General features: G+C 34.7%; 3 protein-coding genes across 4 annotated transcripts in view; 1 reads left to right on the top strand and 2 right to left on the bottom strand.

The window, feature by feature from the left end:
* Nucleotides 1-490: 490 nt before the first annotated feature.
* LOC106106976 (geranylgeranyl transferase type-2 subunit beta) lies at nt 491-2764 on the bottom strand. The gene is made up of 6 exons (XM_013287639.1): nt 2452-2764; nt 2206-2323; nt 1932-2025; nt 1463-1633; nt 1222-1375; nt 491-956 (listed from the first exon to the last, which is right to left on the bottom strand). The coding sequence occupies exons 1-6, from the start codon at nt 2643-2645 to the stop codon at nt 686-688; spliced, it is 1002 nt and encodes a 333-aa protein (XP_013143093.1). The 5' UTR covers nt 2646-2764; the 3' UTR covers nt 491-685.
* Nucleotides 2765-5948: 3184 nt separating this feature from the next.
* On the top strand, nt 5949-12381 carry LOC106107492 (galactokinase-like). The gene is made up of 9 exons (XM_013288367.1): nt 5949-6052; nt 7856-8023; nt 8482-8665; nt 9147-9273; nt 9807-9932; nt 10562-10743; nt 11097-11212; nt 11725-11883; nt 12239-12381. The coding sequence occupies exons 2-9, from the start codon at nt 7856-7858 to the stop codon at nt 12362-12364; spliced, it is 1188 nt and encodes a 395-aa protein (XP_013143821.1). The 5' UTR covers nt 5949-6052; the 3' UTR covers nt 12365-12381.
* A 6343-nt stretch (nt 12382-18724) lies between these two features.
* LOC106107486 (guanylate cyclase 32E-like) overlaps nt 18725-23038 on the bottom strand; it is a 37824-nt gene continuing 33510 nt past the window's right edge. For both annotated transcript variants that reach the window (XM_013288357.1, XM_013288358.1), the window contains 4 exons: nt 22099-22258; nt 21129-21331; nt 20685-20760; nt 18725-20374 (listed from right to left, as the gene is read on the bottom strand). In XM_013288357.1, coding sequence (XP_013143811.1) covers nt 20160-20374; nt 20685-20760; nt 21129-21331; nt 22099-22258 — 654 coding nt within the window. In that variant the 3' untranslated portion in view covers nt 18725-20159. The remainder of the gene's footprint in view (nt 20375-20684; nt 20761-21128; nt 21332-22098; nt 22259-23038) is intronic.

Genomic DNA, 23038 nt, shown 5'->3' with positions numbered 1-23038 from the left:
GGCATATTTATATAAAATGGTCACATTTTTATGTTAAGTTATATTATTGTAAAAATTCATTTCATCCTCTTATCAAGTTCTGTTATCACTTGTCAAACAAAATGTCTGTGAAACTTGACATTGACGTATTTGTAGGGTTACCATTTGTAAATCAATTTATGTCGAACCATAGACAAATGAAAAATCACGTAAAACATAGGATTTTTTAATTCCAGGTTAAACCATATCTTTATCCGATATCAGAATACTAGGTCAGAAGTATAACTTAATACATTTTCCCATTAACCTAAGACATTCTTATAAGTTGAGGATGGGAGTTGCAAACGGATTTGACAACGACAGAGCATATAAGGGAAATAAGTCTCTTTCGTCCATTAAATATTGGGAAAGCATCTATACTTGTGGATAACTGAGTAGCGGTCGCTTGTCTATTTTGGAGAATTCATAACATCTCTATTTTTTATAGCAATTTTAAATAAAACAACTAACATTTGTTGAATTATCTATTGCATGTAATAAAATAATTTCAAAATAAAGATAAAAAGCCACACCAAATCTTAAGTCAGAGGAGTTCCATGATGCATTTAACCAAGCTCTAAATAAGTGTAATAACAAGTTAAAAACATCTTTATACTTAATTTAATAGGCTTAATAAATATTTAATTCAATACAAATTTCTTAATACCTAAATATGTAATATCTGTGGTTCCAATTTCAGTCGGTCTATGGTTTCTTGTGGCATACAGTATGTGGGGTTTACAGGCTTAATACTGGTATTTCCCAGTAAGGATAAACCAGCGAGACCAAATAATGTATGGAATGGATCTGTAATGTTGCCAGGTCTGTCACTAAAACCACCCGTTTCAGAGTCCTGGCATGCAAGAATGAATTGTTCGAGGTTATTCTTGTCAACCCAATGAATTCTGTTCAGCATTGACAATGATGACATCACCCACCTGAAAAAATGACATTGGGCTCTTAAGTAGACTATTGTAAGATACAATATCGAGGTTTACACAGTATTCTGTATTTTATAAATGACCTTGATTAATACTTATTTTTTTGTGTTTTACAAAGTAACTTTAGAAAGACCTATGGATTTTGATTGTCAATTGTATGTACTGGTGACTTGTTTGCGATTAATCTGACTCGATGGATAGAGTCACATGGCTGAACTACATTTGAGTGTTTGTGTATTAGTTATTGACAAATTTGACTTACCAAGAGTAACAAAGATCTGGTAATTTCTCTGGTCTTCCATTGAGTCCACCGCTGGGAAGTTGTCTCTCACAAAGCCACCAAGCCAACTCATCAGCGTGTAAGGCATCCATTCTCTTACAAATTGATAGTGTTCCAACACAGCAATAAATTAGACCTGGAAATCACATCAAATTATATGAAATTCAAATTGTAAAAATGTTCAACTGAATTATTTTCAATGTTTTTAAATTTTTGTATCTACCTGCATGACTTTCAGATCCCTGTCTAGAGCCGAATCCTCCGTCAAAGTTCATACAACTTAATACAAAGTCAACAGCTTTGGTAACATTGATTGCGTCAAGTTGTTGCAACAAGGATAATGTCATTACAGCGCAAAAAGAAAACCTTGTGTCTACTTCGCCCCATTTATCACCTGCATTAGAAAATAATAAAATTTGTAAAAGCTAATAAAGTAGTACGAAAATAGGTACATAAGGGTTTCACCAGTTCATGATCTGGGAATGGCATTAACAGTGGTAGTGTCCACTTTAACATCTGAGCACAAATGGGCTGGCACGCCCGGTGTAATACCATGACCACACAGAAGACAGGTGTGAAGTGGAAGCAATTCTTTGTTTTGTCTGATGAGTGTGGTGCCTGGACTCGCAAGCAGGGGGGGACGAATAGTGATTAAGGGGGTTAGTGGTATTTGAATGTATACCAATACTCACCATAGAAGCTCCCATCCTCTTGTTGCAGAGATATGGCAAACCTTACCACACCTTCAATATCGATAGCATCCAGTCTATCGTACATTGCAAGTACCTGTTTAAAAGTATAAGCTCAGATATTTTGCCATACAAATATGTGATGATAAAACAGATTAGCATGTAATAGAGTTGTATTAAAAATAAATGGGTTGTTAAGCTAGGATTTTTGTAATGTTTACTTGCTAGAACTACAGATTCAATTTAGTGAAACTCTAATGTTTTATTGGGGACTTACTTGTACAGCACTCAAAGTGTACAGAATGTGTGGATCATGTCCTATACTGGCGGATATGCCTCCACTTTCCTTATCTTGACAGGATGTAATGAATTCTATAATTTCTTCTTTTGGCATTCTGAAAGAATATAATAATAACTCCTGTTATTCAGATAAGAAGTTGTGCATTTAAGAATTACATTAAATTGTTTTGTTTATTTAAAATGCGAAAAACATATATAGAATCGAATTGAAGCACAGTACTACCTTGATGATTGGTTCATAAGTTCCATAGCGGTTAAGGTCCAATATATCCCTGATAATCGAAGATGTTCCGTCATGCAAAACTCAAAATCATCCTTGTTCAAACCGTAGCTGGCTAAATAATCGGAATGTTTTTGTAACAACAATGTCTTTGGTACGTCTCCGGACAATTTTACGTCGTTTTTTGTAAATGACATTGTGACTATTATTAAATTACTAATTAATGTAAATATTTTGAAACAGAAACAAATATATCAAAACAACATATTTGTTTGTACAAAATCTAAAATCTTAATTTTTAGGTTATTTAGCTGCGGACATCACTGTCATAATCAAGTGTCATGACACTGACATTGAGAAGTTCAGTTTATTAACAAGACATGACGAATAAACATTTCGGCAATTTTACGCAACAAAATCGATGGATGGTAAAATCCCAGGATTCTCAAACTATAAAATCCCATTAGCATTTATTAAATATTGAAGACACTGTAGGAGGCAGTGGCTTCATCCGTATTTGATGAAGGGGATTTAATCAGTTTTATTTAAATATATCATATTTTTTGCATTGAAAAATAAAGTTAGGTAAAGTGATTAAGGTTAATTACATTTTGATGTAGGGTTTAATCCACCTCAGATAAAATATTGCTTATTCAAAGCAAACCTTTTGGAACAAATTCAGATTTAAGCGGGATTATGTAAATTTGGCTTGTTTTCCTGTAATACGTGTAGCCATTTATATCCATAAACCGCCATAAATAAGGTCCAATGTTTTTATTTTGTATTTAGCTAAATTATAATATTTGTGGCCGTATTTCTGGATATGTATTATTACTAGATACATAGTATATAGTTCCGATGTGAACGCAATCACTCACGTACATTACGTCACAAAATACATTACATCTTATGCTGAATCATCACCTTGGCGATGTCTAATGGATTTGTAGCTTAATATTATAGATTTAAATATAGTAAATAATGATGACACTAAAAATAAAAGGAACATTTATTTAAAATAGAAAATATCACGAGGTCTTACTTGTGAATAGTTGCCTTATCTTCCAGATGACCTCTATATTTATCCCTTTTTTATTTTTGTGATTAATTGAGATTTTATGAAAAGTCTAAATTTAGTTAAATGTTTTTTTCCATGTGATTCAAAAAAACTATTTAATAACTTATCATGGATTATATTAATCGGTTGTATTGGGTATTACTTTTGATAAAATGAAATTAGTTTATCACTTTTTGTCTTTATTGCTTCGCTTACGTCGGACTGCTGCTAATTCAATGAACTAATACAAAAAAAATTAGCCTTTCATTGACGGTTTCAGTTATTGACTCGCTAAAAAGTTATTCTACCACATTACCCTAAATACTTAATCGGTTTACGTTTTGCAATATCAGTACTATAAAAATCTCCGTCATATTTTTTTTTTTACTAAAAAGTTATTCTAACCAGTAACACTTTCTTTTAAATAGCTTAACGTCTTAACCTTCTCGTTTTGTTTTCTGATACCACATGACGACATGCAACTTTAGCCAATTTTTTTTAAAAAGCTTTAAGTAATAAAATTCTTCGTGCTAGTTGCACTGAAACGTATAATATTTTAGCTTTTTCTTATATGCATGTATATATTTAAAATGTGTATTCCCAGTTCATAGAAATATCTATCTTTAGAAGCTACTAGAACGGGGTAGTAAAAGCTTGTTTTCTCAAGGGTTTGGCGAGCGCTACGCGGATGTTTTCTACCATTACAGAAAATAACAAAATTCTACAATTTGCTGGCATAAAACACGTTTTTGTTTTTTTTATGTCTTTGGGTAAGACGTTTTTTTAGGTATTTGAGTAAAAAATACTAATTATTTTTTTGATACTATCTTATAAAATACTCTATCACACATAACTTGTCTATATCTTTACTTCTATATTAATATATGCAATACTAATCAGAGAAAGATTTAGATTTTTTATGTATTGAAATAGCTCAAAACCACTGGGCCGTTTTTAAAAATTTTGACACCACCAAACAGCTATGTTATCACTGAATAACAGGCTATATTTTGATTATTTTTATTTACACGCGGACGAAGTCGCGAGCAACAGTTACGTATATAAGTTAACAGCGTTTCAGGTAACATGCAGTAAACTTACATTATAAAACACTATCTGTCACCCGCGACTTCTTTCGCGCGGATTAAAAAATCCCTAATTAACCTATATGTTCTACTAACACCTTTCAGTGAGATCCGTTAAGCCGTTCTGGAGAAACGTAATAACAAACACATAAACTTTCGCATTTATAATATTAAGATGTTAGCAGGTATAAAGTTTTCCGTACTTCAGGAGTTTTAAGAGGTATTACTAACAAAAACACTCGACACAATGATATAATCAAGTTGGTTAAAGTTCACCATGAATGTTTTATTTTTAAAAATCAATAAAAAACAAACTAAACATGCCCCAATTTAAAAACAAACAATTTTATAAATCGCAGTTTTTATATGTTTTTAACAGTTTTTATCTTTAAAATAAAGATGACAGTAATTTTAAAATCATTGTGATGCAATCAAGGTTAGTTTAAAAATATGTAACAGTTTACCATTTAGCTAATTAACGTCAAGCGATGTTGTTTTAACGCAGATAACTGGTATCAACGAGAGGCAATAAACAATGAAGTTATAATGTCGATAACGCTGCCGTTACTGCGTAAACATGCGTCCATCATAAAAAAAAAAACAACAATAATGTTAATACGCACAATTTTATTATGTACATACAGTAACTATGATACTAGCTCCCTGTACAGACCTTACTGCGCCATTTTAGTTTATCTAAAAAAGAGTCATGTATTAATATTTTCAATCAAAATACACTGTACATTCTTTACATTACATCAAACAAGTATTAACTATTTAAAATTCTGAAGAGAAAATTAGTTAAATGGGGGACTTCTACTTGTTTTTTCTATGTATAAAACGGAACATTACACAAAATATCTGAATAATGAAAGATAGAATTAAGCCGGATATTCTGTTCGTGTGACAATAAATCAATAAATACAAGAATTAACGTGTACACATTTTAAATAATAAAACATTCATGGCATACGTATCACACAATCGGCTCGATTCACTCTGGCAGCTCTGAATTGGATACACTTACTTCTTGTTGACTTATACAGGCAACGCCGACAATAAGGGCATGGACAGACACGCAACATTGTTTAAAACTATTCTTTTTCTTGATAATGCATAAAAAATTAAGAATAAATGGTTAAATGCAATTTCTTGGTGCATACTGTAGGAATGTAACGAAAGTAGATTTAGAGGTATTCAAAATTTACAAAAACATATGTGTGTATTTAATATTTGAAAAGCTGGCTGGAAATTCGAATACCTTTATCAATTTTTGCGAATTTAAAAACAAACGTTTTTTTTTAATATAAAGTGTAATGAGGGACACGCCCTAACAATGTAAACACGCGCGGACGCGATCTGCCATTACCGGCAGTGCGTTCCAGAGAACATATCGCGCATGTTGTATTATTCCATTAAATACATCAATTAACATACCAGCTGTCACTATTAAGGAAAAAAGGCATGTATAATATTTTTTTAATAAAATTTTGACATATACCCACAGTGTCAGTCGAGATAGTTCTCCGAGATTTTACTCAGTATAAGTAGTATTGTATTATCTGTGGTAAAAGTATCTGATATCAGTTTGGATTGCATGAATGTGAATTAAAAATATCATTTTTTTCAATTCAAAGACTGGAATGGAGTATTAAATGAGACAAAGAGTTTCAGAGTTCCTTTATTACAGAAAAACAAATTGTTTTTTTTATTATTTACGTCCTACGAAGTATGTTCGGGGTAAGCTCCCTTAACTTTGAAACTACATTGATCTTAATGAAATTTCGTAACTATGTGTAATGTAGTCTTAACAATAGTGATGAGTTACGCTTTGGAATTTAGGAAAGTCGTGTAGTTTGAATATAGCCCTACATCGTCGTCAGGGTCAGGGGGAATAGGCAGTGAGCATGAACAGAAAGTTAGAACGTAACAAAATTGTAATTTAAGAAAAATATTAAAAATAGTTTCTGTTACAAAGTGTAGTTTAACCAATCATACTATCATACTATTCATACTAATATTATAAATGCTGAAATTTAGATGGATGGATGTTTGTTAGAGCTTGTAGCATAAACGGTTTAATGGATTTCGATTAAATTTGGTATAGATGTAGAGGATAGTCTGGAAGAACACATAGGCTACTCACTTTTGTCTTTTCTTAATCTACGCGGACGGAGTCGCGGGCCAAAGCTAGTAGATTATAAAGTTATCGATACATTTTTATGATTATAATAAAAATGGAATTTCGTTGTATACTAAGTGATAAAAGGCGGCGTTTAAACTGTGAACTACTATAAATAATAAAACTTTAGGACTACGATACAGTAAACATTACGACGTTGTAAAGTAATTCAAAATACTTTTTATTTATGACGTTAATTTCACTGATGACGTAATTATCTTTCGTTCCGAATTTAATTTACGTGGCGTCCATTTTGACAATTGATTTTTTTATTTTTTGAAAAAGTGATATTGTAAAAAAGGTGTTCTTATGTTCTTTTGTGAAAAAAAATAATGCCTTTGTAAATTGTAATTTGTGTATGGTTTAGGGTTTTAGGATTGGAATCCTGTGTATTAGCTAAACTTTATAGCGGCACGCATTAAGGTTTTACATGTGGGGTTCTTTTGACCCCTCTTTATTATTCTTGGGAGAAACTAAACAAGCTCTTTTAAAGATGGAATATGTCTTTATATGTGAATAAGATATTTCGTATTTCTAGTAATGTTTATATATACTTATCATTAATTTTTAAGATTAATTAACTCATAACATATTTTACGTATGTTTTCAATTCATGTTAGTGTTTGCTATCAGTATGTCTGATAAAACAACGTCTAATTGATTCTTGATTTTAATTCAGTCTTTTTCGTCGTAAAAGTATGCCTATTTCTTTTTTGATTAGAAAAGTAGCTAAGGTATTTTTTTATTTAATTTACTTTTACAGGAGGCTTTGTCGCGACGTCGCTTGAGGCGACGATAAAGCGCCTTAAGTCTTAAACAAACAAAACTTAGTTAACTGTTTTCTTAAACAGATGTCGGCCAACTTAAAAACTATGGTTTTTTACAGCAGGAATGCCTACATAATTTTACATTACTCATTTGTTAAGAATAAAAGAAAATAAAAAGACAGTCAACTAATGATTCGTCAGTAAATCTACTGTTTTTTTTTGTCAATTACTTATTGCGAGTCAAAGATAAAGAGAGGTTTGAATAACTTCCAAACTTTGATAGGTGTTTAACATGATTTATATTTTAAATTTATAGATGTCCAATGAATTAACAGCTAAAGGTGAGGATTGTCTCTTACAAGAAGCGACGGATAAATTTGTGTTAAAGTTCGGTCGGCAGCCGAGGGCGGCGGCGAGCGCCCCCGGACGTGTCAACCTTATCGGGGAGCACGTAGATTACTGCGAAGGATTTGTGTTGCCAGTGGTAATTATAACTGTGTTACTTAACAGTTGAGAGACTCTGTCTACCCCTTTGAAATACAGGCGTGAGTAACTAGTATTATTTAACTGGAAAGACTAGTGGCCCAATTTCTTACTTATATCTAAGGCACATTGAACAATTTGAATAGGAAACTTCGTAGCAACTCGTGTAGCATTTTTTGTAGTGTTACCGAGAGATTCTACCTTTAAGAGCATGCGCACACTTGAAAATAAACTATCGCACAGACGCTTAGTCTTTCTTTGATTCCTATAAGTGTAGTAATGTAACTAAACAGTTGAATTGGCGAAACAATCGACAATCGAAAATTGCGATAGTTTATTCAAAGGTGTCCGCTCTAAGATAATTTTGTTTTAATTCTATATTCTATTTAAAAAAACGTATTTGCTAATAACTTTTTGCCCAAGTGTTAAAAAATAATTTTTGCTATTAATTTTGACCAGGCGCTACCATTCAAAACAGTAGTAGTGGGTGACTTCCACAACACAGATGAGTGTAACATCGTGTCGGTGTTAGCAGACGGTCAGGAGTTGAGCAGCAGTTTTCCCGCTCCTACTATAGCGGAGTTAAAACCGGGCCCGCCATCATGGATAAACTACGTCAAAGGCGTTGTCGCTCATTTCCCTCGTAAGTACATTGTTATGATTTATTCAATACTAGCTTCCGCCCGCGATTCCATCCGCATGAAATAAAAAAAAAACAAAAATGATTGGCCTATGTGTTCTTCCAGAGTTTCCTCTACATCTATACTAATCGAAATCCTTTCAGCCATTTAGCCGCAAGTGCGGAACTTCCGCAAGATATCTCCGCATCCGCTTCCGCTTCCGTTATTTTTTATGCGGAGTTATAACTAACTATAATTGTTATACATTATATTCTGTATTTCGTAATTACATATGTACCAATCTATATTTTGAATTAACGTAGTTTTAGTTTGTATTTCTTTAATAAATCGCCATTAATATTTTATTATTGACCTCCGATACCGCTTCCGTTAACCTCCGCTTCTGCAGAGGGGAAGCCTTTCGCCTCCGCATCAGCATCCGCTTCCTTTAAAATGGCCTCCGTTACAACCCTAGTTACTAGCATAGTTATCTGCGTTTTAAAGGTACGGTGCAAGGTTTCAACGCGGTCGTAGTATCGGATGTTCCGATGGGCTCCGGCGTGTCGAGCAGCGCCTCACTAGAGGTCGCGGTATTCACTTTCCTGGAAGCACTAACTAAACATGAAATAGAGTAAGTTATACATCTTTAATATTTTACATATGCTTTGTTTATTTTCGTAGTAGCAATGTCTGTATAAAACGTCGGTGGCTCAGCGGTTTATTTACTTGGCTTGTAATCTACAGGCCCTGGGTTCGAATCCCGCCATGTACTATTGTGATTTTCGTTTATTCTATTTTATATGTATATAATTTACCCGACGTTCTCACGGTGAAGGAATACATCGTGATGTCTGCACATATCTGCGAAGAAATTCAAAGTAATGTGTAAAAGCAATCAACATTCACTTTGTCAGCGTGGTTGACTATGGCCTAGTCACCTCTTACTTAGGATAGGCTCCAAGCCCCTTAGAAGGGCAATATAGCTGGTGATGATGATAATAGGTTATATTATATTTTAACTAACCTCCAGTAAAAATTAAGCTTTTTCTGTGCTCAAATTTCCTTCAATTTTATATATCCTTCGCTACCCGGGTGAAGCCAGGATGCGTTGTAACTTTGATAATTTCTAATAAAAAAGCAATGTTCTTTTTTTAAACACTTTAGTTTGGTGGATAAGGCGTTGTTGTGTCAGAAAGCGGAGCACGAGTTCCCCGGCGTGCCGTGCGGCGTCATGGACCAGTACGTCGTCACACTCGCACAGAGACACCACGCCTTGCTCATAGATTGCAGGTTATCTATTCTACCATATATTATTTAAATAACTTGCTTCAATTTTAATAGGTAAACGTTAACATAATGGTGAGTTTAGAAAACAATCTTTTAAAACAAGTAGAAATAATATGAATATACATATTTTTTTAAAATTAGTATAAGGTAACCACCACCAGAATTCGTATACCTTTAATCAACAGTAGAAGAAACGCGCAGAAATAGGATATTTTAAACTTCTGCGTGTCTTCCCCTCCCAAATTAACTTTCAATCCTCATCCATTTCATGCAGGAAAAGGGTGGAAAGGGAAGAGAACTAAAATGAGGCCCCCCGCCCGCATCTGCATCAGAGTGTACGCGGTATTGCTCCCACTTCACTCCTGTTTTTTGTGCGTTTGTGGTATTACACCATAGTTAAAGCTTTAGACCTTACGCACACCTTTGTCTGAACTATCGCACTGTTTAGTCGCAGTTAGATTCCTCTGAGCTGATACGGAGGTGCGCACACTGATTTTTAGTTGTGCAACTAAACAGTTGAAGTTGCAAAACAATCGACAATCGCACGACAGTTGTGCGAAACTCAAAGTGTTCACATTCTTACATTACTTTGTTTGCTGCCGGCTTGGAATTGAATTAGTGTTTGGTTGTAGATCGTTAGAAGCGGTTCAAATCCCGATGGTAAGTGAGGATATAGTGGTGTTGGTGGTGAACAGCAGCGTGAAGCACCAGCTGGCGGGCAGCGAGTACCCGCAGCGGCGCGCGCAGTGCCACGCCGCCGCCGCGCTGCTCGCGCTGCCCTCGCTGCGGCACGCTGCGCCTCATCTTCTCAAAGGTAACATTCTCGACTTTTGTTAACTACTTAACACGTGGAATATATAGTGATTAGCTTTCGCCCGCGACTCCGTCCGGTGGAATAAAAAACACCAAAAGTGAGTATCCTATATGTTCTTCCAGACTATCGTTTACATCTATACCAAATTACATCGAAATCCATTTAACCCTTTAGGCTACAAACATCCTTAGATTGGTTTAAATTTTCCCTACAGTTAATTTTACTTTAAGCTTTTTAAAATACCCCCTTCTTTTGGTGTCGGAGGGAAATCTTCCAAAAACACCCCTGTTTACGAGAAGGCTTCAAAATCTTCCCAAATCTTTCGTCAACACTCGTTAGTAATTCATTTGCAGATTTAGAAGCCATGAAATGCGACGAACTTGTACTAAAGCGCGCGACGCACGTCGTCAATGAGATCAGCAGGACTGAGGAAACAGCTAACGCTCTTAGGAATAAAGACTTTAAGAGAGTAAGTATTAACTGTTAGTTACAAACCTTCATACAACTATCAACTATTGTGTAGAATAGTTTTGTTACAAGTTAAACTAAAAAAAAAAAGAAATTGAAACACAAGAAGTAATACAGTGTCGGATCTTGTGGCACTTTCGACTTTGATATGGGACACTTTTTCTTTTACTTACGTAATTCGGAGCATAAAAATTAATCGGACTATACGTAAATATTTAATTCAGAGGGTCAGTGTCTCAGAGGTTGACTTTGACTTGTAATCTATAGGTCTTGGGTTTGAATCACGCCGTACCAATGTGATTTTAGATTCAAATATATGTAGATTTACTCGACGTTATTACGGGAAAGGAAACATTGTGACCTGCACATTTCGGCCAAGAAATTTATAAAACATGTGTGCAATCAACCTGCAGTGCAGCGTGGTTGACTATGGCCTAATCACTCCTAACTTAGGGTAGCCTCCGAGCCTCTCAGTGGGGACCTATAGATGGTGATGATGACATATTTTATTAGGTTGGTGAACTATTCTATCAATCTCACGATTCTCTGAGCAAATTAATGGAGGTGTCGTGTCCGGAGCTGGACGAGCTGGTGGACATCTTGCGGTCCTCAGCCGGAGTCCTCGGCGCGAGGATGACTGGCGGAGGGTTTGGAGGATGTGTGGTTGCGCTGGTAAGTTATCTCTGGAATGTTGTCTTACAATTACAATAAAAGGTGATAATTCATGAAGATTGAGAATGTAATATTTAAGCTATCACTATTGCGAGTTATCAAATTATGTTAATACTGGTGGTTTTGATTTTTAATTGATACATACAACATTCAATAAAACTTAATAAAAAAATCAGAAATAACAATTGAAATTAAAGTGTAAAAAAAACTAAAACAAATCAGAAACTTCTTGTAAATAATCTGTCGAATAGATTTTATATAAGAAACTTTACAAATGAATGGAAATTACAACAATTTATTCATATACCGTGTAAAGATTACAAAGCCTTTTTAAAAATTCTTATAATGTTGCCAGGTGAACAAGGAAAATTTAAGTGGCGTGAAGAAGAAAATCCTCTCCGAGTATAACGGCAACCCCGTGTTCTTTGAATGTCAGCCGAGCGATGGAGCGCGTGTCATATCGTACAATTTACAAGAATAAAAATTTCTGTTACCATATCTACCTGATTTTTATTTCTTTTATGCTTATACTAGCTGTCGCTTGCGACTTGTGGAATAAAAACAAACAAAAGTGACTATACTTTGTGTTCTTCCAGACTATCCTGTACCTCTATGCAATTTCATCCAGCCGATTAGCAGTTTAGGCTACAAACTCTAACAAACATCCAGCCATACATTTAAATTTTCACAATTATGTATAGAATTTGCTCATCCAGGTTCGATCTATGTAGTAATGTTTTAGATTTTCGAATTTCATGAACATTTATCCGACGTACGATAAAAGCAAACATCGTGCAACCCACACATATCTACGAAGAAAGTTAAAAATTTGTGTGGAGTCATCCACAGACCAGCGAGATTGACTATGGCCTAGTCACCCCTTTTGGTTGGCTCCGAGCTCAGTGGGGACGCACAATATGCTGATGACGCTTTTAATTTGTTCGTAGATTGTTATGAGTAATCACAGTTAACTTTTTCTCTAATTTAAGATTCTTAAAAGCAATAAGTGACCATGTACACTGGATAGGTTTTTGCGTCTTTACTATTATTGGGATAAAAAGTACTAAAACAACTCAGTTATATTTTGATCAGAAAATCATAATTATTTTACGAAAATAGCATCTTTAATGTAACTCACGTACTATTCTTGAAAAATAAATCTTATCGTAGCGTATCGAGCGTATTATCCATTTTAATACAATGGTATGATGACGGAAACGTCAACCGAAGCACGTAGTTTCCGGTAGAAATGTAAGCAAAGAAAACAAAGTAAATCAAAGTTATTGTATTTTCGTTTGCGATACTATTAGGATAATGGATTTCAGTGTATATGTATCTAAGCAAGGTAAAAAAGAAACATTTCAATTTATTGTATACCAGCTATTGCTCGCGACTTTGATTGCGTGAAATTAAAAAATGAGTAAAAAGATACTTAGATTACGCACAAATAACGTAGCTTTCTAATGGTGAAAGAATTTTAAAAATCGGTCTAGTAGTTTTTGCGTGAATCAAATACATACAAATATATAAAAATCTGACTCTTTCCTCATTATAATATTAGTACAGATTAACTTTCGCCTACGAATCCGTCTATGGAATTAAAAGAAACAAAGTATTCTATGTGTCCTTCTACACAATACTCTACATACAGACCAAATTTCATCGAGATCCACACAGTAATTTAAGCTACAAATTAACAAACATCCGTCCAGCCATCTAATCTTTTGCATTTATGATATTACTAGCTTTCCCCAGCGATTCCGTCGGCGTGCATTTAAAAAAAAAACAAAAGTGAGTAGCTTATGCGGTCTTCCAGACTATCTTCAACATCTAAGACAAATTTCATCGAGATCCGTTCAACCGTTTAGGCTATAAACTCTAATAAACATCTAAACTTTCGAATATATAACATTTGTAAGATAAATTATTTAATTGGGGATTGGATATTATTGTTCTTAACCGATATTTTTATCTTATCAGTAATGAAAGTGATTTATAAGATTTTTCTAACGAATTATTTAAGTTCCTTTTGATTACTCCATCATTTTAGTCAATCACAAACATTTGCGTAACGTTTTATCATAGTTTTAAGGTGAAAAATGAACCAAAAAAATAGGACCCACCTGCAAGCACTACCTTTCGGATAAAAAAGAATGATCAAAATCGGTCCACTAGCGGCGGTGTTATGCCGTAACACACATAAAAAAAAACATACAGACGAATTGAGTACCTCCTTCTTTTGGGAAGTTGGTCAAAAATAGATAGCAAGCATGTTTTTACACGTTTATTGAAGTGAAAACTTATAGATATTGCGTACATAAACAACAATTTCAATAGATAATATTACAAATATCCTTATTAATGTTTAGACAAGGGTTTTACATATAATTTCATACAATATAATATCGAGGTAAGGTTCCTTCCTCTTTTGTTGTGTAACAATATTATATTGTTTTAGTTTGAAATACTATATGGCATATGGCCCTTCAAAATTTAGTGAAGGTACGTTGTTAAGAGCATTACCGGTTATAATCTATTCTATTTTCCGTGTATTGGACACTATCTTATTGATAGCAAAATAATGTTAATACGGAAAACATTGTATTTCTAGTCTGTTTTAAAATGCTTGGTAAACTTTTTTGCAACTACCAAAACACTAAAAATACCGGCCAATAAAAGTCGGTTCAAAAGATGACAGGGGTTATATCAAAAGCGCAAAGTTTTTGTAACTAAAGGGAAGAAAAAAGTGTTTTTGTTACCATTGCCGAGTTTAACATTTAAAGAGAAATACACTTCGTTTAGAAGAGTGTCAATTTATGGCAATAAAAAGGGTAAACGTGTCAAAAGAACATTTTTACTTTTATAAATTCTTGCATTCTTAACTTTGTGAATTTTCTGACGTGACAGGCGTATTATGAAAGAAAGAGCCAATAAAATTGAAGACAATATTCCCATTTTAATATTGTCCTCGTCACTTTTATTGCCTCGTAATAATTACACAGTTTGCTACTAGCCGTTCCCGTGCGGCTTCATCCGCAAGAAATTATAAAAACTTTATTTTATTGTTAACTTTTTTCAAATTACCAATTGCGAATGTCAAAATGGCATGAAATGATGACAAAATATGGCAATCTTTCTTCTTTGATGTTGGCAGTTTGTAATTCAAAGTCCCTTTCTCACATGAAGGTGTTTTTCCAATATATTTATCTCCTAAGTTTAATAGCGTGAAAATAGCCGAAAGCGTGTCGTAAGTGTGTTTTTTACTTAAGAAAGAATTATTCACAAATATTCCGTGATTGCTGACATCCTATGCCACAAAGTAGTGTGTGTGTACGCTTTATTACATTAGTATAGATATAGATGTCCAACTTTGCTTCGTTTAATTTTAACAACTTATCCCACGACACGTTGGCTCAACTAGCATTAAAACTTAGAATCGTACAAAACATAAAAACAACCTGTTACTCAGTCACTCACACGTCAGTTTCAACTGCAAAGTTCCAAATAGTCGAACTGTGCAGTTAAAATAACTGTGTAGCCAATATTTAAACTGTACAGTAGAAACAAATATTTTACATAACTACTATTTGTTTAGTATTCATTCATATTTTCTTGCAATTGAAGTTTAATACGAATTTCTCTGGATAAAAATATTTTTTTTCTAAAAGTGTACTTCATAAACAATATCCCTGTTCCAGCAAAAGGCGTCTCAAATAGATTGTCAAGAAACAAATTATAACAGACATTTTGTCTGTTATTTTCTTCTCTTTTTAAATTAAGTAACCGTCAACGCCTTTCTACTTATTTTCACTTTTTTCCTTTGTATGTCGAAAAAATTCTACGACACATTTTGCGATCAGTTGCCCGTGTGATTTATTACTACGTGGAAGTAAGTGCAAATGATCAAATATTCAACATTTCTTTATGCAGGATCCTACAGGACGGATCATAAGGTAGGGAGGTATTAAAAAAAACTTTATACAAGAAAATCGGGGAACAAATTTTAGGCTTAAATAGTCCTCTAGCTCCACAAAGCTTTTGATCCGTCCGTTAGGAATTAACCTGTATAACTAAATAGTCCCTTAGTAACCAATTAAAGACTTTGAGTGCGTCAGTAAGTCTTATCTTACAAGATAAAATGTTTAGTTTTTTTTTTATTTTAGCAATTTTCTTGTTTCAGTAATGGACAGTGTGATCGATGAAGGACCTCACTTTACTTAGATATCACTTTGCTATTAACACAGTACTTAATAAATAAAACTAAACGTGTTTAACAACAACAGCATCCTGAGTGCGCTGATGGACAGATGGGACTCGGCGATGCTGGCTCGTTGGATACACTTACATGTAGGCTAGTGTAATGTGAGATTGTTGTTATTTATATTAATTATGTTAATTTTATACTAACACTAGTTTGTAAGTTTACACTAACACCTTATGGATCTTTGATGTCTGAAATAAATGATTATTATTATTATTATTATTAATAAAATGTTTGAAGGATTATGGTATAAGAACTGTGTTATTTTTTCACAATTTCAGGCAGATTTTAAACATTAAAGAGAACTTTCCCACATTAAATCGTCGGAACTTTTTTATTCTTGGAACTACTAAATGAAATCCCGGAAGCAGATTTTTTGATATATATTTACGTGTACATTTATAGTTGAAAGTGTTCAAAGGAAGTGTTTATCTGAGGATTTAAATTACATTTTAACTCCTATTTACTTTAAGAAAAAGAAACAACGTGTTATTTTTTTAGAAAATTGTATATTTTAATTAACAACAGCAATAACATTGACAAAAAATTACAATAATACAAATTATGAATGTTTACTTAAACAAAATTCTTATAACTAGCTTATTAAAAAATTTTTTACGAAGCAAGTAACAAAAATGTTACAGCAAAATACTTAAAGTCATATATTTAGGCAAAATGTAAAAATGGATCGATGGCTAAGGTTCTTTTTTAATTACCAGAAAAAAAACTTCGCTACTGATCATATTTATAAAATAAAAAGTATTCGATATAAAAATCCTACAAAAAAACTAACTTTTGGGCGTTTCAATAAATGTACCAATGTGCGTACACACAAAGCGAACACTTGTAATAGTTTTAGTGATGTCTTATTCATAAAAAAACCCGCAATGACGTCTACTTCTGCACTATCTTTACCCCGCTACGGCTAACATTTTCATTAACAAAATGACTCTTATTTTGTTTGTAAAAAGTATTGTGTCCATATTATAGGATTTTTAAAAATTACTTTATCCTAGCTTTCGCCCGCGACTTCGTCCGCGTGGGATTAAAAAAAAACTAAAGTCAGTAGCCTATGTGTTTTTCCAGACTATCCTCTATGTCTATACCAAATTTCATTGAAATCCGTTTAGCCGTTTAGGCTACAAAACAAACATCCATCTATCTAAACTTGCGCATTTATAATATTATTATGAAGTCTGATTTAATCACCGTAGAATAAAAAAGTAATTACTTGTTTTGTTCATTTGTTCTGGTAATTTAAAAAATAACCCTTGAAATCTTTGACAGAGTCAGGACGTTTATAAGATAATTAAATACTTTAAAAAGTTTATTGGCTAACAAAATTGTTGTTATGGACATTAATTAAGACCAGATTCAATAGTTTTTTAAATTAGTTTCTAACATACTTATAAGTAAGTAACTTATTCTAACATTCAGTACAAAAAAATCGCCTTAATGGCCGACATTATGATATGGTCCTAATCATTTTCTTACTATTTATAGGTTTCATTATTTATTTTTGATTATTAAATATCAATAAAAAGTGTACAACATATATTTTGGTGGACCATTTCATAAATCTATGCGACAATTTAGCATTAGTAATTTACGGCTGTCACAATTATTACAATTAAAAAATTATTGACCAATGATTCCAAGCACCGTAATAATAATTGTTTTTAAAAATTGTTCATTTATTCTACTTTCGACAAAAAAAGTTTTAATATTTTGAATTGTATTCGTTACTTATATCAATAAAGTTGGTACTAATGAGAAATAGTATAAACTTGGAGCTGGCGCACAGTTTGACTACACAATTGTTGTGCGATTGTCGATTGTTTCGCCGCCATTTCAACTGTTTAGTACACAAGTAATAATCGAATATTGTGTGCACCTTCATAAAATCTCAAATAATCACACAGAAAACAGGCGTGAAGTGGAAGCAATTCCGCGTTTCGTTTGATGTGTGGTGACGGAGGCTTAATTTTGGTCCCTTTCCCTTTCCACCCTTTTCTTAAGAGGAAAGAATGGGAAGGAAAAGTGGATTTGACGGTGAAGGAGACGCATAAGGGCAAATGTCCTCTTTATGTGCGTCTCCTCCTCCGTCGATTAAGGGTAGGCAACGCATCTGCAATTGCGGATGCCTATGGGCAGCGGTCGCTTTCCATTTCGGTGGATTCAGGTGGCCGCTTGCTCGTTTGCCAACTTGTAATATAAAAAAAATCAAAGTGTGGCTAAATAGTTGTGCGATAGTTTAGTCAAAGGGCACTCTTTAGACCCGGGATCGCTCCCTGCTACGTGTTTGTGATTTAATAGGTTAAAAGACGTTTTTAGCGAAGGTAAACATCGATCTATCTTACACATCACATCACTAGCTCACTATACGTCCCCACCAAAGGGCTCGGAGCCTACCCTAATACGGGGTGACTAGGCCATAGTCAACCACGCTGGCCCAGTGCGGGTTGGTTGACTTCACACATATCTTTGAATTTCTTCGCCGATATGTGCAGGCATCACGATGTTTTCCTTCACCGTAAGAACGTCGGGTAAATTATGTACATAGGAAAATTCGAAAAATCGAAAATCATATTGGTACGGCGGGATTCGAACCCAAGACCTGTAAATTACAAGTCAAGTGTTCAAACCACTGAGTCACCGACGCTTACACATATTTGTGAAAAACATGGTTAAATTCATGATTACTATAGTCTAGTTAATGCTAACTCAGAGTAGGCTCTGAGCCTCTCAGAGACGTATAATGAATGCACAAATGTTTACACAATAAAAGCAACAATAATAATATGTAGAACGTTTTTAAACATTTTTGTTTATCTACAAAAACACAATAAGCTTAGTTATAAACAACAACAGGTAATTAATTTCACCTTTCAACAACGATATGACGTAATATCTGTCTGACAGCTGTCAGAGGGGATGTAATTAGTGATGTAACGAATAAATCGACAACTGACATATACGTATATCTCAAGTCATCGGATAACAAGACTTTTCGAGTTTTTACTTATTCTTAGTTGACTACAAGAGGGATATATTTTCGTTGGACATATTATATTTCAGTCCTAATTTGAGCAAATAATGATTATCTTTTAAGGATAATTTACTTGTTTTCCTTATTTATTATTTTGTTTATAAGAGAAACGTGTCAATTACCTTATTTGTAAATATATCTTATTGTAATATCAAATGGCATGTCAATGTTTTTGGTATACTATTACATTAAAATTGAGATATTCATTATGATTATTTTGGACAAGTATGTGATTACAATCTAGTTAATGTAACTTATAAACTATTAACTATATTTAGGGCCTGTCCCACAATTCTTGTAAATTGTCAGATAAATCCAACGTATAATACGGAAATATGAGATTTTGGTACTCTATCTGACAGTGACGATTAGCCATTGGTGGGACAGGTCCTAGACAAATAATAAGTGATAAGCAAATAATTTATTTCACTAAGTACATTTCAAAGCAAACACGTATAAGCTTACTAATTTAGCAGTTTATGCCACTGTGGTTTTAATTATTAATAGGTACAGATTCTTATCAAGATCTAAGAAATATTAATAATCAAAATATGGACGTTAATAATTGTGTGTGAACCCTCACAATTTCCATTGACCTGCTCTTTAATTTTTAAACCTCACCAGAAATAAAATGACTAGATTTACAATTCTACACACACTGAGAAGCAACATTGGTCATAATTATTCTATTTAGAGTACTTACATAAGTATACATTTTAAAGCTTCCCCAATTTGAAATTAAAAGATACACATTTATAAAATTTACATAAAGCACTCTTTAGTGCACAAATATGAATTAACAAATCGGTACATCACTACAATACTATAGTAGACAGGTTAATTATTCACTGAGTTTTTATTATTATTTTATCACTGGATAGTAATAGTTTTTGTTTGAATGGTTCAGAGTCATTCATGAATGACTGCTGTAGTAACGGATACATTCCTCCATTTATTATATTAAGGTCATTCCTCACAGAATGAGACGACGGGCGCCGAGTGATGGTCCCTCTGGGGCGCGAAGCAGGCGCACGCGGGAGGCCCTGGGGAACTGAGCGCGGACCCTGGCCCTAAGGACCCGCCGCACGACAGCCGGGCCCTGTCCCTAATGTTCAGTATAGAACGTTCCAGACCCCAACTCTCAGTGTAGCTGCTACACGAACTGCGGTTTAAGCCCGGCTCTGTAGATTTGATAACAAAAAGTAACTTAACAGGCTATTTTTCAGACAGAATATTTAATTTTATGATTTCCAGAAGTAGAGATAGTAATAGAAACTGTATACAGTAGTGGTTTTAGCTTCATTAACGTCTTTAGCGAGAATTCTTCTGCGCCCCCATTTGTAGTGTGTAGTGTCGGGGGGGGGGGGTAAGGGGTTATGTAGGTTATGAGAAGACCTTTAGTACCCCTTCCAGAGCAACTGCCGCCACTCACAGCATAAATAAAGCACACAAACACCTTTCGGTTATGTTAAACTAAATGAATTAACTTACGAAATCGATAGAATGGCTCCTTTCTCCTTTCGTGATCCTCACCAACCAACCACCAGGTCTTCATTTGTCGAGGGCCCTGTTTGTTATAAACATGTTAATGAAAGAAAAACAACATAAACTAAATCAGTTAGTCATGTTAATGTTATAAATGCAAAGGTTTAGATAAATGGTTATTTGTACTAGATATCACCAAAATGACTTACTAGATCTCGATGAAAGGCACAAATAAAGAAAACTAGATTTCGCGCGCGACTTCGTTCGCGTGGAATTAAAAAACAAAAGTGAGTAGCCTATATGTTCTTCCTGACTATCCTCTACGTCAGTGTCAAATTTCATCGGGCTCCGTTCAACCGTTTAGGCTAAAAACTCTAACAAACATCCATTCATCCATCTAAACACATTTATAACATTAGTAAGATAGTATTTTCATAATTTAAAACTTACTTTGACATTGGTGACAGTTCTCTCCATGAAGTGGTATCCGCCATGTTTGCGCAGCGTGACGTAGGTGTCATGGCTGACGAGGACGCGGCGCGGCTCGCCGAGCGCCTGCACGCGGCTCGCCGCGCGCACCGTCTCCCCGAACACGCAGTAGCGCGGCGTGCGGTACCCCACCACGCCGGCGGAGCACGGCCCCGTGTGGATACCTACAATGTCAGTCTTCTACACCATATCGTGCTATTTTTACTTTACTTTATTGTTTAGTTTTAGTAAACATTCGATTGGAAATGTTGTAATAACAATGAACGCCTTTGCTATTGGTTGAGAATTTAAGTAATCTTGGTAACCGGTAAAATTAACCGTTGGTAACCGTTAAAATTTACCAATTTATTCACTCCTTTAAGTTTAATAACCTATAGCATCCTACATAACAAAAACAAAGTGTGTTTACGTTTTCTTATATTAAGCATAGTAATATTGTTACCTAACAACCACAAGAAGACAGCCGTCTATCCAATACAAAGAAGGCAAACGAGCAAGCGGCCACCTGAATCCGCCAAAATGGCGAAGCAACCGCCCATAGACATCCGCAACTGCAGATGCGTTGCTAACCCTTATCCGACAGAGGGGGAGACGCACATAAAGAGGACATTTCCCTTTATTATGCGTCTCCTCCACCGTCAAATCTACTGCCCCTTCCCATCCTCTCCTTATAAGAAAAGGGCGGTAAAGAGAAAAGGACTTAAATTAGGCCTCCGGCACCACACTCATCAGACGAAACACGGAATTGCTTCCATTTCACGCCTGTCTTCTGTGTGGTCGTGGTATTACACCGGGCGTGCCGGCTCATTCGTGTTAATGCTAAATATGATATAATGTTAAAGCCATATGATGTTAAAGCGGTTAAAACTCTAACAAACATCCATCCAAACTTACGGATTTATAAAATTAGTGATATTACAAAAGTGTTTACCAATCCTTATATTGAGTATTAATTCCGGGTCGTGCCTGACGCGTATCTGCGGCACGGCGGAGAGCAGGTGCAGCGCGAGTGAGGCGACCTCCGCCGCGTGCTTCGAGCTGCGCTCCGGCAGCCCGCCCACCACCATGTAGGTGTCACACAACGGCTCTATCTGTATATACAAGTTATTTTTTTATATCAAAAGGTGGCAAACGAACAAGTGACGAAATGAATCCGCCAAAACGGCGAAGCGACCACTGCCCAAAATGTCCGCAATTGCAGATGCATTACCTACCCTTAGTGACAGAGAGGGAGACGCACAAAAAGAGTATATTTTCCCTTCCTATGCGTCTCTTCTACCGTCAAATCCAAATTCCCTCCCATCCTTTCCTTATAAGATAAAGAGAAAGCTCCTAAAACTAGGCTTCCGACAGCACACTCATTAGACGAGCCGACCCATTCATGCGAAGATGTTAAAGCGGGTTCTACCACTTTAGATTAGACTTATACCAGGCTGGCATAAATGATAATTAACGCCTTTTATGCTTTCATTGTACAGTCGAGAAAACTGGCGATGTTCCACATTAAAAGCTACAATCGTTTAAACATTTTGAAACGAGACAAAAAACAAATTTTAATACAAATGCAGCTTATAAATGTCTGTAAGAAAACAAATCGGTTAAAAACGGCTTTCTTTTTATTATCCCTTCATATACACTGTTATATAATTAGTTATTTGTAAAAAGAGGCGGAGTTTGTCTCGTTGCAATGAACAAACAATTTTTCCTGAAATGGAATACCGCAGATTTCCGCGACTGTACATTAAGGTTTAATATTTCTTATAGAATCAACCGATAGCGGCGACTTTAATAGGGCAAGATTTTCTTGTTTGACTATATATAAAGTCGACTAAAGCCCGCTACAGACGATCAGTTCCAACTGCTCGAGAGTC

The sequence above is a fragment of the Papilio polytes genome, unplaced genomic scaffold (genome assembly GCF_000836215.1).
Source record: "Papilio polytes unplaced genomic scaffold, Ppol_1.0 DF822067.1, whole genome shotgun sequence".
Taxonomy (NCBI): domain Eukaryota; kingdom Metazoa; phylum Arthropoda; class Insecta; order Lepidoptera; family Papilionidae; genus Papilio; species Papilio polytes.
The sequence above is the reverse complement of the archived record's forward strand: the minus strand, read 5'-3'. Positions and strand labels throughout refer to the sequence as shown.

Excerpts from the sequence above, each read along its gene's own strand:
- LOC106106976 (XM_013287639.1), bottom strand. The coding sequence starts at position 2,645 with ATGTCATTTACAAAAAACGACGTAAAATTGTCCGGAGACGTACCAAAG. Across the intron at positions 2,026-2,205 it reads ACACTTTGAGTGCTGTACAA|GTACTTGCAATGTACGATAG; the intron begins GTAAGTCCCCAA and ends ACTTTTAAACAG. Across the intron at positions 1,376-1,462 it reads GGGATCTGAAAGTCATGCAG|GTCTAATTTATTGCTGTGTT; the intron begins GTAGATACAAAA and ends TGTGATTTCCAG.
- LOC106107492 (XM_013288367.1), top strand. The coding sequence starts at position 7,856 with ATGTCCAATGAATTAACAGCTAAAGGTGAGGATTGTCTCTTACAAGAA. Across the intron at positions 8,024-8,481 it reads AAGGATTTGTGTTGCCAGTG|GCGCTACCATTCAAAACAGT; the intron begins GTAATTATAACT and ends AATTTTGACCAG. Across the intron at positions 11,213-11,724 it reads GGAATAAAGACTTTAAGAGA|GTTGGTGAACTATTCTATCA; the intron begins GTAAGTATTAAC and ends ATATTTTATTAG.